This window comes from Phalacrocorax carbo, chromosome Z (genome assembly GCF_963921805.1).
Source record: "Phalacrocorax carbo chromosome Z, bPhaCar2.1, whole genome shotgun sequence".
In the NCBI taxonomy this organism is placed as follows: domain Eukaryota; kingdom Metazoa; phylum Chordata; class Aves; order Suliformes; family Phalacrocoracidae; genus Phalacrocorax; species Phalacrocorax carbo.
This window is the reverse complement of record NC_087548.1, coordinates 25,750,990-25,767,884: the sequence shown is the minus strand read 5'-3', so window position 1 is coordinate 25,767,884 and position 16,895 is coordinate 25,750,990. Positions and strand designations below refer to the sequence as shown.

General features: G+C 39.9%; 1 protein-coding gene across 3 annotated transcripts in view; it reads right to left on the bottom strand.

Moving 5' to 3' along the window:
- Positions 1–16,895, bottom strand: part of MAST4 (microtubule associated serine/threonine kinase family member 4) — a 314,534-nt gene that overhangs the window by 184,953 nt on the left and 112,686 nt on the right. The window contains exon 2 of one of the 3 annotated variants that reach the window (XM_064438316.1): positions 4,372–4,446. The exons of the other annotated variants lie outside the window; for them this stretch is intronic. Within the exon in view, the coding sequence (XP_064294386.1) occupies positions 4,372–4,446 (75 nt within the window). The remainder of the gene's footprint in view (positions 1–4,371; positions 4,447–16,895) is intronic. 3 annotated transcript variants of the gene reach the window in all.

Here is a 16,895-nt window from a genome sequence, read left to right as displayed (position 1 = left end):
GCTGCTTTGGGTCACCCAAATCACTAACCCACAAATGCACTTAATCTGGGTCCAGGGCTATCTGCAGAATGTGTGCTGAGATGCAGGTGAATCACTGGTAGTCAGCTGACCACAGGTAGAGGATCTTCTGGGCAAGTTGTACCTCAATGTCCTCTAAATCACTGCTGCTGCTTTCCTGAGACACACTGCTTTGCTTCCAAGTGTCCCAAATAGAGTTGTTCTCCCATACCCATGAGGTTAGGAGCCAGATGCAGGAAACTCAGGGACCAGACATGCAGAACAAAACACCACTACAAGCCCACCAGGATGCTATCCTATATTCCTGCACCAGTCTTTGATGGTCTTCCCCCACCCCCATGCCCCTGATAAAGGCAACAGCCTCTGCAAGCTGTGCAGCCTGGGTTTCCATAACATCCTGCCACCTGGGCAAACAGCTGCTACACAGGAAGGCAAAACTAATAAAAGGGATCCCACCAGTCTTCACAGAGCCAAGAGACAACATAACATTTCAAAGTAACAGAGTTTGTTTGGGTTTGGGTTTTTTTTTTCTTTGGTTGGTTTTTTGTTTGGTTGTGTTGTGGTTTCTTTTTTTAAACTATAAAGAGCTGAATCAACAAGCTTAAAGAAAGGCATGTCAGCTTTGTTGATGGCAATTTGCCATCTTCAGACTAGAAGCAGCAGGTAAAGTAAAGCTCTTGCTTTAGGGTGGCAACAAGACCACTGCTGGCTTCTATGCACCTACCCCTACCACCAGGAGCAACTGGCAGCTTTTCCTGAGCAATAAATTCAGAACAAGTGTGACAGAACAAGCTGCTGGGGAACCTCTGCCAGTTCTGTTGCCTTTCTACAGCTTCCTACTTCTGGAATTATCTGCACAGCTGACTCTCAGCCCTGTCCTCCTAGTCTCCATCCAGAAAGCCTACCTGGTCCCCAAAGCCCCAAGAACGGATGATCAATGCCCTGTGGGCGCACATGTTGGAGGGGGCTGCCGAGAGGGCACTGCAGCAGGTGTGTCTGCAGAGGTACACAGAGTAACCAGGCTACATCTTTGGTAGAGCTTGGGGACAGGCTGCACTGCTGTTGCCTTTTGAGATTACTCAAGTCCAGCTTTCCTGGCTGGATTCGTGACTTTGTAAGAGGAAGTTGTGGGCTTTCCTCATCAGCTGGATTGCAAATGGATTCCTTCAGGCTGGTCAGGTTGTCACAGCAACTACTGGTAAGTGTCTCTAATGCCACACAGCAGAAAGGAAGAGTGACAGGACTCTGATAACACACCTACTGACTTGCAGCAGTCTACAGGTGAGTCTGCCAGAAAACTGCAGTTCAGGAAGTGCGAGGAGGAGTACAAGGCAAAGAGAGTTTGTCTCTCAGATGCTCTGTGCTAAAAGCACTTCCCTGCACTGGTTTCACAGTGATCTGAATGGCAAATACAGAGAATCTCACACTGCCTAAAGTATGCCCTTGGAACATAGATGGGCCTTTGAAAAACACAGTATATCACCCTTGCTTGTTACGCAGCACCATGTGCCACACTTCCCCAGCCAAATCTGCTCAGGTAACCTTGGGATACTGCTTTCACCAGCACACAACTAGCTGTAGCACCTCCTGTAGGACAGGTTTGTCTTCATTTCTCCTTTTGAGTAGTCTCAGCCCATGAAACAGTAGTCCAGTACAGCCCCAACAGGCCTGAGCAAAGGTGCTGAACACAGCCCTCTCACTGCTCTCATGTCCACTTCCAGGGACCATCCTAGGCAAAGTAGCAAACTATGCCCTCCTTGTCCCAGAATCAGATGCCTATTTCCCTACTCCAAAAATTCCTGCTGAAGGACATCTGTTGAGCTGCCAAGGCCTATTCCAGATCCTACCTTCCACTGGCCAGATCAGCATGTGGTCTGATCATGGGTGACCATATTTCCCAAACTTGAGACCTAGAGAATTATGAGGCAAAAGCACGAAATCCAAGCCCATGAGTTTGATCCAGGCACAAAAGAAGGGAAAGGCACGTAGGAAGGAGTGGGAAACACACAGAAATTATTACCTCAATCAGACCAAGAAAGTACAGTCCTCTCAGCTGTAGCAGTTAATTCCACGAACATAGCAAGGGTGGTGGGCGAGAAAAAAAGGCATTTATATTTAGGACATAAAGCATGGCAGCTATTCTTCACTAAGAAGTGTGTATGGGAGAAGAGGAAGGAAAGGGGTGGCTGTCAGCACAGATGGGTGCAGACACCTGTCAGAGTTAGTTTTATTGCATTTCCATGTGGAAATACTACCCATCTAGTAGAAGGTTCTCAAAGAACAGGACTCAGAAGACTACTGTTCCAGGATTTCATCATTCTTTTACATAGACGGTGAGGAATGAGATCAGATGTGTCATCTGCAGGCTCATCCATGCCCCTGGGAACTATGAACTTGCGGTTTTTCTCTTCTGTGACACAGTATTTGCAATGAAGCAGTGCTTTTTTTTGCCTCCTTTCTCTTCCCTACAGACATATTTTAATCAAAACAAAACACACTCAAACAGAGCTATGTTCCTACTGTGTGCTGAAGAGTCTTCCAGGCAGATGGTCATTCTGAAGCTGCTGACAATGGCTGTAGGGGGAGAGGTGGAGGATGACATGGTCTGTGATAACAGCACCCCTCTAGATGGTGGGCTGGTATCCAGCAGTGCTGAGCTGCCAACTGACTTGCTCCCAGTGTATAAGGATGTCCTCCCAGCAGCAAAGATACTGACTAAAGGGCAGTGGCTAAGGGCCCTTGAAACACCTACCAAGACCCTTTCTGGTCCTTCTGCCCCAAACAAAACAGAAGTGCAACTACTGCCGAGGCTGCTTTGCAGCTACCACATTGAGGTTTTGCCAGCACACCTACCTTTGACAACATGCATCCAGGGGTACAGTAGGGCACTGGGGTATGGTGGAAAACTGCTGGAAAGCTAGATAAGAGGAAGGAGCAAAAGCTAGCACAGCTTATGTGCACAGAACTGCACTTCAGTAGTTTTGTATATTTTTAATCATATGGTATCATCCTGCTGATGAAGGAGTTCATACTACTGAATCAATCATCATTCATTCATTCAGTACATTTTCCTTTGACTTTCCACATTGGGGGAATTACCTGGAGTGATTCTAGTGTACACTAACGCACACAGAAAGTGGGTCATCAAGGGAAAGGGCTCTTTAAAAGACAGTACACTCAGTCAAAATTAACTTCTGCTCTTACTTAACTAATCCTTTAAAAAAAAAAATTATACTTGACTTACTTTTGCATCTGTAACCCCCCAAAAGGCCTTTCCCCAGTCCCTCAGAAAGATAGCTTACTATTGACAATGTTGTTGCAAGCCAAAAGGAATAAACAACACAAGCTGGGAAGAGTAAAAGTCAACACAACTAATAACACTTAATAAGCCAACACATTTAGCAACAGTAGGAATTGTTCTGACTTCAGTGATTGGAGTCATAATTTAGAAGGCAAGACAAGATAATGTGTCCAATTTTTTTCCTTCTTAAAACCAGGGTTTTTCTTTTAAGACCAGGATTACTACTACTGATGTACTTCAACCTGTATCAAAGGTTGCATGTAAATATTGTGATCAATTTTGCAAGTAATCTAAATCCAAAAGAAAGCGGAGAATGGGATTTCTGAGATGTGGTAGTAATGGATACACAGTTTCATTTTTGCTGGACTCTGACAAAAAGTACCAAAAAATAGACACAGTTGAACAGTCACTGATGCTCTAAAACATGCACTACAGTACATAATATTAGCCTAGAGAATAAAAGTTTTATAACAACATCATATTCACTGAATATCTCAAACTGTTTTGTGTACAGTTAACAGAAAGCATGTCTCCAAACAGAGGGAACAATCTTACAAACTAACTGATACTGCTATTATATCTGCCAGTATCATCTTTCGATGCCAAAGTTTGGGGTTTTTTTAACTCTGAAACTTCATATCACACCTTAATAATAGACTATTTGATCATTTTCCATATTCTTGCAATTTTTTTAATTCCATGAAAGCCTTTTGTTTAAGAATGAGGCAAAGGAATTGCACATATGTTTAAGAAAACAGACATCATGCAAAGTAATAAAACTAGAGTAGGACACTTCATATAGTTTCTATTTCACTTTTCAGGTAAAAAGAAAATATCACCCACACTTTTTCAAGAAAATACATCAGCTGCATTTGAATATGAATCTCTCCAGTGCGGAAGTTCACCTTTAGTGACAGTGATTATACCACTTGCAGATGAGTAATAGTAACTAAATCTCCCACCAAGCACATAGAAGAGCTTCTCTTTGGTAACAAATACTATGCTGACATGACATTCCGTTTTATAAATGGTCCTTCAATAAAGGCACTCACTTTTGTAGCTGCTGGTTCCACTAGTCTCTGACGGTGGCGTGCTGAGCTGAAATGACTCTTCTGAGGCGCCCCTTCCTGACAGCGAATGGAGAAAGGGGAGGAAGAACAGAGAAAAGGGGGGAAATGGATCATGGAGGGGATGGAATGGAGGATGTTGGAGAAGGGAGAGGGAGAGTATTTAACTGAACTGTATTTTCACTAACTTTGTTAAAGCTTTATTAAATCATTTTCAATAACACCACCGTACATATATCAGAAAGAAAATGAAGCTTTTGCTAGAGGCAGCCTCATGAGGCTTTTATGTATGTATTATTCATACACCTTTCATGATGCTGTCTACTATAAATACACATATATATGTGTACACATACCACACGTACACATGCCTACTTCATTTCTAGATAAACACATTCAAGTTGAAAAAACATTAATTTCACTCTTCTGAAGTATTTATATTATCATACTTTTTCTGTATCAATTTAAGAAGTTACATACAAAAGAACCCAACCCACTAGCCATCCCACCCAGCTGGACTCACAGTCTAACCCAATGACCAGAATCTCCTCTAACAAAATATGACTTTTTAGATTCATGTTCTCCATCTAGTGCTTCAACAGACTATCAATCACCTTGTTTTACAAATTTTTTAACCTAGCAGATATTAATACCTTTTCCTGAGAAAACTTGAGAAATAGCAGGCTCACATATATAAAGGGTAAGTATTTTCTCTTAGAAAAAGAAATTTGAAAGAGCATTTGACTGAGAAAATAGAAGCACAGTCTTCATCACAGGTGCAAAATTATTTAGGATAATACCTCACTGCAGCCAGCCTTAAAAAACTACCTGGATCTGCTGGAGCTGCAAAAGGACGACTGCCTCCCAGGGTTCAAACCGTGAACGATTTGGTTGTCTATTCTTGCTATGTCTTGTGTTTCCTTCTCAATTATTAAAATTGGTACCAAACAGCCTCTAGAACAGGGACCAGTCTGTCCCTAAACCTTTCCTACATGGGCAGAGCTGCTTACCTTTCAAGAAACAAAAAAAACCCCTATGTTCACATACTTGAACAGCTTAAGTACAAAAAAAAAAAATCGAAATTACAAAAAAATATAAAGTTTGAGCAAAAATATTTATTTTTAGTAACTATACTGCATAACCTGAAATTTTACAAAGGAAAAATTTTGTATTTGTATCTCCTTTTCCTACAATGAAAGGAAAGAATACTACAGATTTCTGTTTCTTTTGCTGGTCTTCCTGCCGCTCAGGCTTTCAGTAGGTCACATCATTAGAGAAGTTTTGTTTCTCTTTCATATTCACACTTTCCCCTTTACTGAAATTACCTAGATACTCTTCAGACATCATAAAGCCATACTGAAGAGGTACTACTCTAACTCACCTAAGAAATATTCTGAATTAAGGTATTAGGATGAACAGCTTTTCTGGAAACTGATTCCATTGATTCCCAATTCTAGATAGCCTAAATATATACTTTTAATTAAGCAGCCTTGCAACGTGTTAACGACCTGTAACAATAACACTTGCTCTGTTTGTTTTCAAAATTAAGAAAACTTCTGAGTTAATTTTCTGTATGAATTCTACCAAATATGGCATCTCAATTTTCAGGAGATAATTTAAGATGCCACAATCAGGACTGAAGATCACACATCTACTCCATCACTTCTAGAAACTCTGGGGCAACCACAAGAATTAAGATGCTCATTAACTTTACAAACATTACTTTTTATCAAAAATAAACACCCCTTACAATGAATCCTCCACTATGTTTCAAAATTCAGCTTAAACACAAATCATTATCTGACCTTACCGAACTTTTGGCATTATAAAACATTAATATCTTAATATGCAAAAAACAATAACAAAAAGCTTAGCAACTTCAATAATCTGCTTCTTTATGATCAGCAGAGTTGCTGACATTTGACTCGTGGTCTCATCCCCTTCCGGCAACAGGAAAAAGGTCCATCACCATCACTTAGAGGCTTTGTGAAGAGAGGCAGGTTGCTGGAAAAATCTATAGGGTACAATGAACTATGAACAGAAGACTGCCTCCAGGAGAAACAGCTGTTTATTCACATGGAAAAATGTATCTAGCAGAAAAAAAGGAGCAAGAACACTGCATGCCACTAAGTGAAGAAGGAGCAAGAACAAAGCAGTGAATCAGTCAGAACGCCTGCTAGTAGGGCTGCCAGTCAAGAAATGCTTTGCTTTTTCTTGATCAGTTTCTAGAAACTCATTCCTAGTTTCTATATATTCCTATTCTAGAAACTCATTCCAGCTAATGATTTATAGCTCACTTCATAAATCATTAGCTGCAGTTTGTACCAATGTACTAATAGAAGTGCAGGTGGATATGACAGCATCACTGGTTTTGCTGAGAAACAGTAAGGAAAAGAAAAATCAAGAAAAGGGGATAAGACAGATACTGACAGAGTGTTCTCTAAGTTTGACTGAATCATATCTGCACATGCATTGTCCAACCAGAACTATTACAGTGCCTTTGGCAATAACCATAAAGTACTCCTCCATCATGCTTGCTGTGAATGACTATCTCATGCGGCTGTCGAACAGCAACAGACCTGTGGGAATTAATTATGTGAATACCTCCTCTTAGCCTGCTTACTGACACTTAAATGGCTTTCTGAAAGTAACTTTCTAGAACTGTACTCAACCTGTGGAATGCAGCCCCTGGAGAAAGAACGAGTGTCAAAAAATTATTTATTTGTTACCTCTTCTGGAGAATAAATATATTCACAAGAAGTCATATAGAACAGCCACAGTTATGCAAGCCAATTAAGCACATGCAAAAGTATGCACACAGCTTTGCTAACTTCAAAACACATAGCCAAGTACTTCCCAGCTCAGGCTTTTCACTGCCTGTGAAAAGCCTTAAACAGTGAACACTTCCCTTTCTTCAACTCAAGAGCCCATTTTTAAAACCTAACTTCAGATGCACAGATTGAAATATGGAGTCTTTAGCATTTAAATTCTTCATTAACAGCTTTTGTAGAAAAATGTTTGAAAAGAAATTGCATTAATATACATAGATGTATAAAAACTGTCAGTACTGAAAGTCAAATATTCTGCTACTGAACTACTTTATCACTTCTTCCTACATACTCACGCTACTACATGTAATGATACATGTTGAATAAAAATTAAACTGGCCTGTGACCAAATATGTATGTTTACGTGCATGGAATAATAGACACCTTGAACATATTATCTACTTCTCAGATCACAAAAGACTATCACCTCACATAGCTGATCATTTAGATGCATTACTTTTACCAGTGTTACTTTTGGACAGTAATACAGAAGTTACTAAGAGAGGAAACAAGGATTGTTTAAGCAGTTTGTTAAAGTCTTGGGAGGAAGGGAGAACACACATAATAACTAATATTAAAATATGTCAGGGCAAAGAACAAAACACACCAGAAAAAACCTCCAATTATTCCATCAGTGCCATAAAATCTTAAGAACTCCTTATATTTTAACAAGTCATAACCAAATAAACAGGAACACTTCTACACACCACTGCTTCTGGCAGAATTTAACGAGAACTTTTTCTACTAATGTGCACACACAAAAAGCAAAGGTAAGTGCAAGAAGAAGACTCAAAACACTAAGTTGTCTGAATAATTGTGCCAACCAGCCAAAGCTGGAGTAAATCTTGGCTTTGCCTGTAAGTTTTTTAAACTGGTTTTAAAATACAGTGCTGTTTCTGGTCAAAGCACTTGAATAAACCTGAAGAGTTTCCTTTTTGGCTTTGTGCTCTCTTCAACACTTTTTAAGCACGTACAGAGGAAAGCAAAGTTTTAACTAATATGAACAAGACCACTGTTACTAAAATCAGGAAGAAAAGACAACAGAAGGTATTTACCCAATGTGGTCCATATTCCACACAGCACAACAGTTGAAGATTTTTCCAGGATATGAGAGATACTGGTTTAAAATTCTGTCTCCTTGGATGTTCAGCAGGTAGAGGCGACCCACATCTAGTTTCTTCCCCAAGATAGTTTAAATATTCTGCCTCATCCTCTCCACAAACATTCCAATTTGTACAGCCCCTCATTGCTGTGTATGGACTCTGCAGTGTGCTATTTAAGGCACGCATCTGATGGAGAGAAGATATGGGTCAAGAGCCTGCTCTAAATCACGAGGCAGAGGATAAAAATTTTTTCTCACTTTCAGAACCAGTGCACAATTCCTTCTCAGGGTCTTATCTGAAAAAAATCTGAATATTTTACAAATGCAAGATAGACTTGCTCATACTCCTGAAGAGGTATCCACAGGGTTTGTTAACTGAAAACACAATGCTACTCAACTTGGCGAATATTTCTCAAGACTCTGTTTTTCTAAAAGTAGTTCTTACCCCTCCTTAACAAAAAGGCTTCCACTCTCAGCAAGACACCATGCAGAGCCAGCTCTGTAACTCAGAAAGAGCTGGTGGAAATAATCAAAGATTATAGCAACCTTGGGAAGACTACATCATATTCACCAAATCAAGGACAGTAGTAGTGCAAACTAAGTCTAATTAATAGGATCAGCATTACAGAAAAAGTAGTTCTCTAACACTTGAATAAACATTTGGTTACAATTGGAAAGGGGTTTTCTGATGATGGTAATGTCTTTTGATAACACTCCATTAAATTACTGGTGTAACTTCAGTGGCCCTACATTCTCTCTTATTACGGTTAGTAACCCATGTAACATGGGATCCTGTACCAAACTGAGAAGCTGGGAATTATTCTCTGTTATTGGCTTGTTTTTTTCTTTCCTGTCTCCCCTTCAGAATGCATTTCAAGAGCAGTTAAGAGCTGTGATAGACACAGTTTACACCTGGAAAAAATCCAATACAGCAAGGACATTTCAGAATACATTTCAGAAGCATAAAAGTATACCTAAATTGATGCGATTATTTCTATGACAAAGGAAGAAGTCTTCAGACTATTAAAATGCTTATGTGGGCTGTGCCTCAAATGACACCAGCCATTTTGGTACACCAGTACAACATCCTGAATCAGAATATATTAACAGTTCGTTTTATTAGCACAAAATAATCAGATTGGTAAACTTCATGCAATAGTGTCTTGGCAGGGTTAATATCAGCAGATGCATGATACACTCCTGGACTGCAGAGAACACATAGTAGTTCTGACACTAAAAAGTCATAGAACTCAAGACAATTCCACATTTGTTATCTCTCCCGCAAACAACAAATGATATTTCAGTTCTATTTTTAACCAGAAATATATTCTGCTCACTTTTGTGCTGCTGTTCACTTGGTACCAGAGGTTTCACCTCTGCTTGGACAAGAAACAAGTCTAGATGTGAGTCATGCCATGGCTTCCCATCAAGAAGACTTCAGCAGTAACCAGAATCAGGAGCTCCTCTCCCCAGCTCTCCCACCAGTTCACTCCTGCCCTGACGCCAGAGTTAACTACTCCCTCTACCATACTTGTGCAATTGCATGTGGTTCAATTCTGTAAACCCAAACACTGAAACAATCCAAGTTAAACATAGCTCCGGTGGAAGCAGAAATGTCACAGCCAGTCTAGCGTGAGCCTTTCTGATTAACTCAGAGATGGGCTGCTGTGAAATGGATCACTGAAGAGAGCGGCTGGACTGGAAACTCCGTATGCCACTCTGTTGCTAAAGCTCTTTATGATGCAACTGCCAGCAAAGCCTAGTAAGCAAACCCACGCAGGGATAAAAGTCTATCATCACGACATGTTAACATATGAAGAAAGCTACCCTGAAGGTGCAACTCAGATCAGCAAGAGATTAAGAAAAGCTGCTGGGACAGTCCACACAAAAAACATAACTGGAATTAGAGATAAGAGATGAGAATAAAGAGAAGCCCATTTGTTCACTACAGAAGAACTGAATATAGACTATCTGAAATATGCAGAGACATTCAACTGTATGTCTACAGGTTGTTCACTACATCATAACCTTATGCCCCTTAGTATTACATTACAGCTGATAACAAAACCACTCTTCTGCAAACATCAGCTGTATGTATTCCTCCAAACAGGACTGTCTAATAAGGGCAGACAATACACAAGAAAAGAAAAGGCTAGGATCAGGGTCAGTGTCTCAGAGGCAGAGCTATCTTTCATTTAGAAAGAAAAAAAAAGGGAAAAAAAAATCTATACACTGAAAAGACTACGCATTCAGAGAAACTGCAGTTATTACCAACAAAGCACAGGCAGTGGATCTACGATACCCTTGCACAGTGAATGTCCTTTCCAGAGGAACAGGTCAGCTGCAATTATCATTTCACATAATAAAGCAACACTCAGAAAACTAACTCCTTGCAAAGGCCAACGTGATTCACATCAACAATGACAGCTGAAGGAAAAACAGAAGGCTCCTAAATAATTCCCCTCTATGGCAAGGTTCAGGTAGATGGCATGCAGAAAACTGGCCAGGAAGCAGAAAGAGTCAGAGACTTATTTAAATGTTTCCCAGGTGAGCAGCCCAAGAAACAACCTCGTGGAAAACAGATGTCTCTAAAGAAAAAAAACAAAACAGAACAAAAAAAAAAACCCAAACACTGAGATAAGGGGTATCAGATATTGAACACGTTATATAGTTTATGTCTGAAGGCACACAAGCCTGAAAGCAGTTGTGAGGAGAAAACGTGTTTCTGGATGCATAGGCTGGTAACTAATTCAACAAGGTACAGGCTTGATACCACAAGCAGTTTCCTTATAAGTGCGGTTACCATTAACAGCATAGTCGTTCATGTGAAAACGGCAATATCAAGATCCAAGCAAGTAAGAATATCAAGGGAGACAAGCATGCGCTTTTATCTGAAGAGATTTCTACCTTGAGATTGAAGCAGCCACCATCCTCTCTTTTTTCTCTCTGTTTTTATTAGCTGCTAGAACAAGATCAGAAGCAACAGTGGCAGTAATTCCATACAGAGATGAATTCACCAAAACACACCACAGCTGGCCCCTGACTGCTTTCCAGGTGTTTAGCACTGAAGAAAAAAATTCACAGCAACAATGCCATCCGCATGAAGCTAGACAAATTCTAATGCCAGTAGGTATATTTCAATGTTTCTTTGTTATTAAGTGTCATAATGAAGAACACCTCCTCAGATATCCCCAAACCATGATCTTCAATCATGCTTCCTTCCTCCAAGACTAGCCCTGCGTTAGCTAGATCTGCACTCCAGGTTTAAGTCCTTGCCACATCCTTCAGTGCCCTAACACTCCAGCCTGAGCATCTCAGCATTTGGACCTATCAAAAGCTGCAGCAAAGCTCATGGCCAAGGCCTGCTGGTCACTGCTAAGACCATATCACGAACATATTTACACGCCATGATCTACCTCCTGGCTCTATAGCATCCCATATGAGATGCAGGCTTTCCACTCAATTTCCTAACCAACTCGGCTCGGAGTGCAATGTCATAGAGTCAGTGAGAGGCCACAGTGTTATGCTGCATCCAGCGTACAATACCATAACCCAGTGCTGTACACCTAACCTGAAGTCTTAATTTCAAAGCACAGGTCAAGAATTAATTCTCTTCTCTCTATCACCCAGACGTGTTAGAGGCACATCTGAAAACCAGGTAAAAGGAGATTGTGAAACACAAGCTTAACTAGTTCACTTTTTTCCTTCACAATACCAAAGCAGAATTGCTGGCTCTGTTGATGATAATGACCAGAACAAATCAAGGTGACCTACCAATTTTTTTATTTAGATGTATATGCACAAAATAAATAACTATATAAAGATTTAAATACATAATCCTACTGAATTACATGATAGGCAAAGAAATGTGAAAAAAAAGCATTCTGTTCTGGAAGTTTGAGCCCCAGTTCTTTCACTATCCCTCTCCATAACCCATAGTTCTCAAAAAAAACCCATGACACAGGCACCCTTCAGAGTAGAAACAGCTCTTAATCAGTGTATGTAGCTACTTCCTAGCAGCTGTCATGATATCTACAAGAAGGGCCAGAAGGAGGATCCAGGGAACTACAGGCCTGTCAGCCTGGCCTCGGTGCTGGGGAAGGTTATGGAGCAGATCATCCTGAATGCCATCATGCAGCATGTGCAGGACAACCAGGTGATCAGGCCTAGTCAGCATGGGTTTATGAAAGGCAGGTCCTGCTTGTCTAACTTCATCTGCTGCTATGACAAGATGACCTACATAGTGGGTGAGGGAAAGGCTGTCGGTATTGTCTACCTAGATTTTAGTAAACGCTTTGACACATTTCACCCAGCATTATCCTGGCGAAACGGGCTGCTCATGGCTTGGGTGGGCATACACTTCACTGGGTAAAAAACTGGCTGGATGGCCGAGCCCAGAGACTTGTGGTGAATGGAGCTAAATCCAGTTGGTGGCCAGTCACAAGTGGTGTTCCCCAGGGCTCCGTGTTGGGGCTGGTTCTGTTTGATACCTTTACCAGCAACGTGAATGAGGGGATCGAGTGCACCCTCAGTCAGTTTGCAGATGACACCAAGTAGGGCAGAACTGACGATCTGCTTGAGGGTAAGAAGGCTCTGCAGAGGTACGAATTCTTTGTCAAAAGACGAAGTCCTTCACAAAGTTAAATTTCCACTGTGGCATCATTCATCTTTTTAGGAGAGCTCCATAAACTTAGCTGTGAGAGTACAGCGAAAATAAAACAGAGAGATGAAGCAAATAAGAAATCTAGAAACAAATCCTGGTTTAGCATGTGGTATATTTGGTCTGATTTTTTCCCCCTATTGCCTCCCAAGGGCCAAGACACCATAATCAAAACTACACCATTCAACTTCTGATAGCTTGAAGGTTTTAGGATGTGGCAAAGGAAGCAGTAAATACTGTAGGAGGGATACAGAACTCAGTCATTCCACATTACTAAAGACTTCAATAGTACCAATGCAACACTGATTCACCATATTATCCAATTATTACTTTTTAATTATATGAAAAACTCAGAAAGTCAGCATACTACACAAGCAATAACATTTCTTCATATGCACAGTTTCCTGGCATTGGTTACCTGTTGAACAGATCTCTGAACACTACCAAGACCACCTCTACCAGATACATGTTTGATGAAAATGACTGGTGCTTAGATAAGGTCTGTCCAGGTATTAAAGTCATCTCATACTTAGTGCCGTAAGTTGTTGAACTGTATTAGAAGATAGACTTTGACATCTCATAGCTGATACAAAACAAAACAGCCTGTTCTAAGCTTATGAGTTCATGGTTAACAAGAGACAATCAAGGTCACCAGGAGGAGCCTTGCAGTCTTGAACAAACAAATTTTTCTGTGCCTTACCTTACCACAGAGGCAATGAAATGCTATCCCTGTTTCAGTGATACAAGACACTCGGAAGGAGGAAAACAGAAAGATCTAGGGAGCCTCAAAAGGTAAATTCGTTTCAGGTTTTCAGTGTTACAGCTACAGATTGGTTAATCAGCTTTTCACTACTATGAAAAAGGGAAAAGGAGTATTGCCTTTACAGGCACAGAGACCTCTTTTCCAGGAAAGCTCAATTTAAGGCATTAAAACAATTTGGTTCTGTGTAAACAGAAAGAGGTAGCTAGGATGTACAGGGAAGGAGGGAGATTGCATACATTCTGTTTAAAAAAAAATTCACAAAACTAGAAGGAAGAATGAAAGCAATCGCAACAACATTGATTTGAATACAAAACCCCAAAAGATAGCAGAATGCTATCTTTGCTTACATTAAATGACACTGCACACTTAGCAAAACTTAAGAGAATATACAGTGTGGAAAAATCAAATTACTCAAAGTGACATGCAAGAATGTAACAGACTGATGATAAAACTAAGGAAATTAATTTAGGCAGAGCCGGACAACTTTACCAGAGGTTCAGGAGCTTGAAACTTACCATTCTGACAACATGGCATAAGACCAAAATGCATGCAAGCCTTGTTGTACTGGCATGAAAGGTAACAATGTAGTATCTTCTCTTATTGTAGCTCCATGACTTCAAAGTACTCTGAATTTAAATCATTGTTGTGGTAAAATAGATCAAGATCCTCAGACAGTAGTCAATTCAGAGTGCTAAGTGTGGAGGCAGGAGCGAGTTATTAATTCTAATACACACTTCTTTGCTCTCAGCTTTAGATTCAAGCAAGTGTAAAACGTTTGGAGGTTTACTGGAGTGGGGGGAGGGTTGATCAGTTTGGGTTTTTCTATCTAGTAAGATGCTCATTTCTTGCCAATCTGCACTGCCTTAAATTTAGATCTTCAATGTAATACTTAACTAGGCTCTGTGCCAAGCTCTACAGGCTGACCAGGAAAACTCCTTCTGTCAGAGAGCCATCTCAAAACACACACAGAGCATAATAAGTAAGATAGAAATCTATCTAGTTACAGGATTTAAAAAAATAAAAAAGTAATGTGTTGTCAGTTATTTGACAAAGAACACTGCATTATGGTATGTCTGGCAATCCTTAATGCCAAAGCCAGAAACTGAGTCAATAAAAAAAAAATGTACATGTGTAGCTTCAGTTTTAAACTGTGAGAAAAGAAACCCTTGAAAGCTATCTCTGAAAGAGAACAGAAATCAAAGGCCAGGACTGCATCTTGCACCAATTAATTTGTCCAGCCACAGAAGATACTAACAAAGGAAAAATTCATCTGAGATAACTTTCTGTTTCCCATTCTTGAAGCACAGCCATAAATGTTAAATTCTGCATAACAAAAATGTGTAACTAACATGTTTGCTCAAATTGCTTGGCAGTTTAACATATTAGTGTGCTGGATATGCTCCCATTAGCACTGCTAGTTATGACACTACCCTTTTCTCCCTGACTGCATCCTGTTGAACACAGATAATCATTACAGTATTTGAACAAAGAACATTGGGACATTCTGAAGGAGAAAAAAGCAAGAATGAATATCTGACAGGGTTCTTATTGGTTATTGCATGTCCCCAGTGATGCTAGAGAGAATACACATGAAAAATAGGTGGTTTAAATATAATATTTTTTTCTAGAATACCTCCTTTGCAGAAATGCAACAATTTAAAAGTGTCTGAATCTTCTCCCTGCATCTCCTTAGAGGCTGAAGACAGGAACATACACTTCACATACCTATAAGCCTAACCAGCTTTACTGGGTTTGGCATCAGAAGAGCTTAGTATTGATTTGTCAGACAGAGTCCACATCAGAGAGAAACGATACTGAAATAATTGAAGGAGTCTTGAGGGGGAAAGAGGCAATCGAAAAACATATACTACTATGTTTTGTAGCAGTGCTAAAAAACTAACTGGAATGTTCCATTCTTACTGTTAAAACAAAGCAAGGAGCAAAACCTGCTACAGAAACCATTAAAAAGACATCAGCCCTAATCATATGCAATGGGAACTGAAGGGGAGAAATAAAATCCACACACAAGAAAGGTGGTTGTTTTGTCATCATTCTATTTTAAAACCTCAAAACCAAGTCCTCAGCTGCATTCTCAATAAGAATAGAGTTTTGCTGTGAGCTTAAAGAGAATGTAAGAAAGACAAAAGACAAACAGCTGAGCAACAAAGTTGGCATTACTGGCAGAGTGAACAGCAAGCAACATAAACCAAAATCCAAAGACTCATGAAAGAAATCTATACTGACAGACGAAGATCCATTTGGGGTCCTAAAAGTGTAGACAAGAAAGTCAACCAAGTGCTATTTGAGAAATTAAACTGAAGTTCACAGTCAATCAAGACGTTACACCAGTTTAGCAGACACATTCTGGACCTAAGGTAGAGACTGCTACCTTCATAAGATCAGGGAGAATCACAATGAGGTCTCTGCAGCCATCTCATACAGATAGCTTTGTTAGAGTTAAATCCCTTATCGCTACTGCAAAGCAAAGTGTGCAAATGCAGTAACACCCCCTACCTAGTGATAAATGTGACATGCATTATATTAGATTTTCTCCTCTGTTGCCAACCAATCCAAGAAAATTGTAGATTTTGGCCACCTTGTCCTAAGAACAATTTTGAACAATAGCTTACAGACGAGTAAATATTGAGGGCAAAAGTGACGAAATAAGAAAATGTTATTCAGCTTCAGCTTGAATGTTAAAATCTGCTATTTATCATCATCAAACAGTTGCAGATACAGTCTAGTAACACAACTCACTTGATCACTACTCACCTTACACCAAATAAACCGCGATAATCTTTTGCATTTAAACACAAACACTCCACTGTGTCTTGAAAAACCAAAAAAGGGAACAGCATATGAACTAATACAGAATCAGAGTACCATAAAACACAGCTTTTACCATGGTGATGAACATTTCATCTTCCTAGTTTTTCATTCATATTACTCATTCCTTTCTTGCACTTCTCTACATTTACTAAACTCTTGAAATATTGGAAGTAATTTAAAACTAGGAAACTGTGTTCACAAGGGGCAATGGAGTCCTAAAAATCAATTTTCCACTCAAAACCTAAATTTTCCAGCTGAGCCCGTGAGTGTCGTATTCAGAAAACATAAGAGGATAGCGATTATTTTCAGGTTCTTCTGCACACAAAT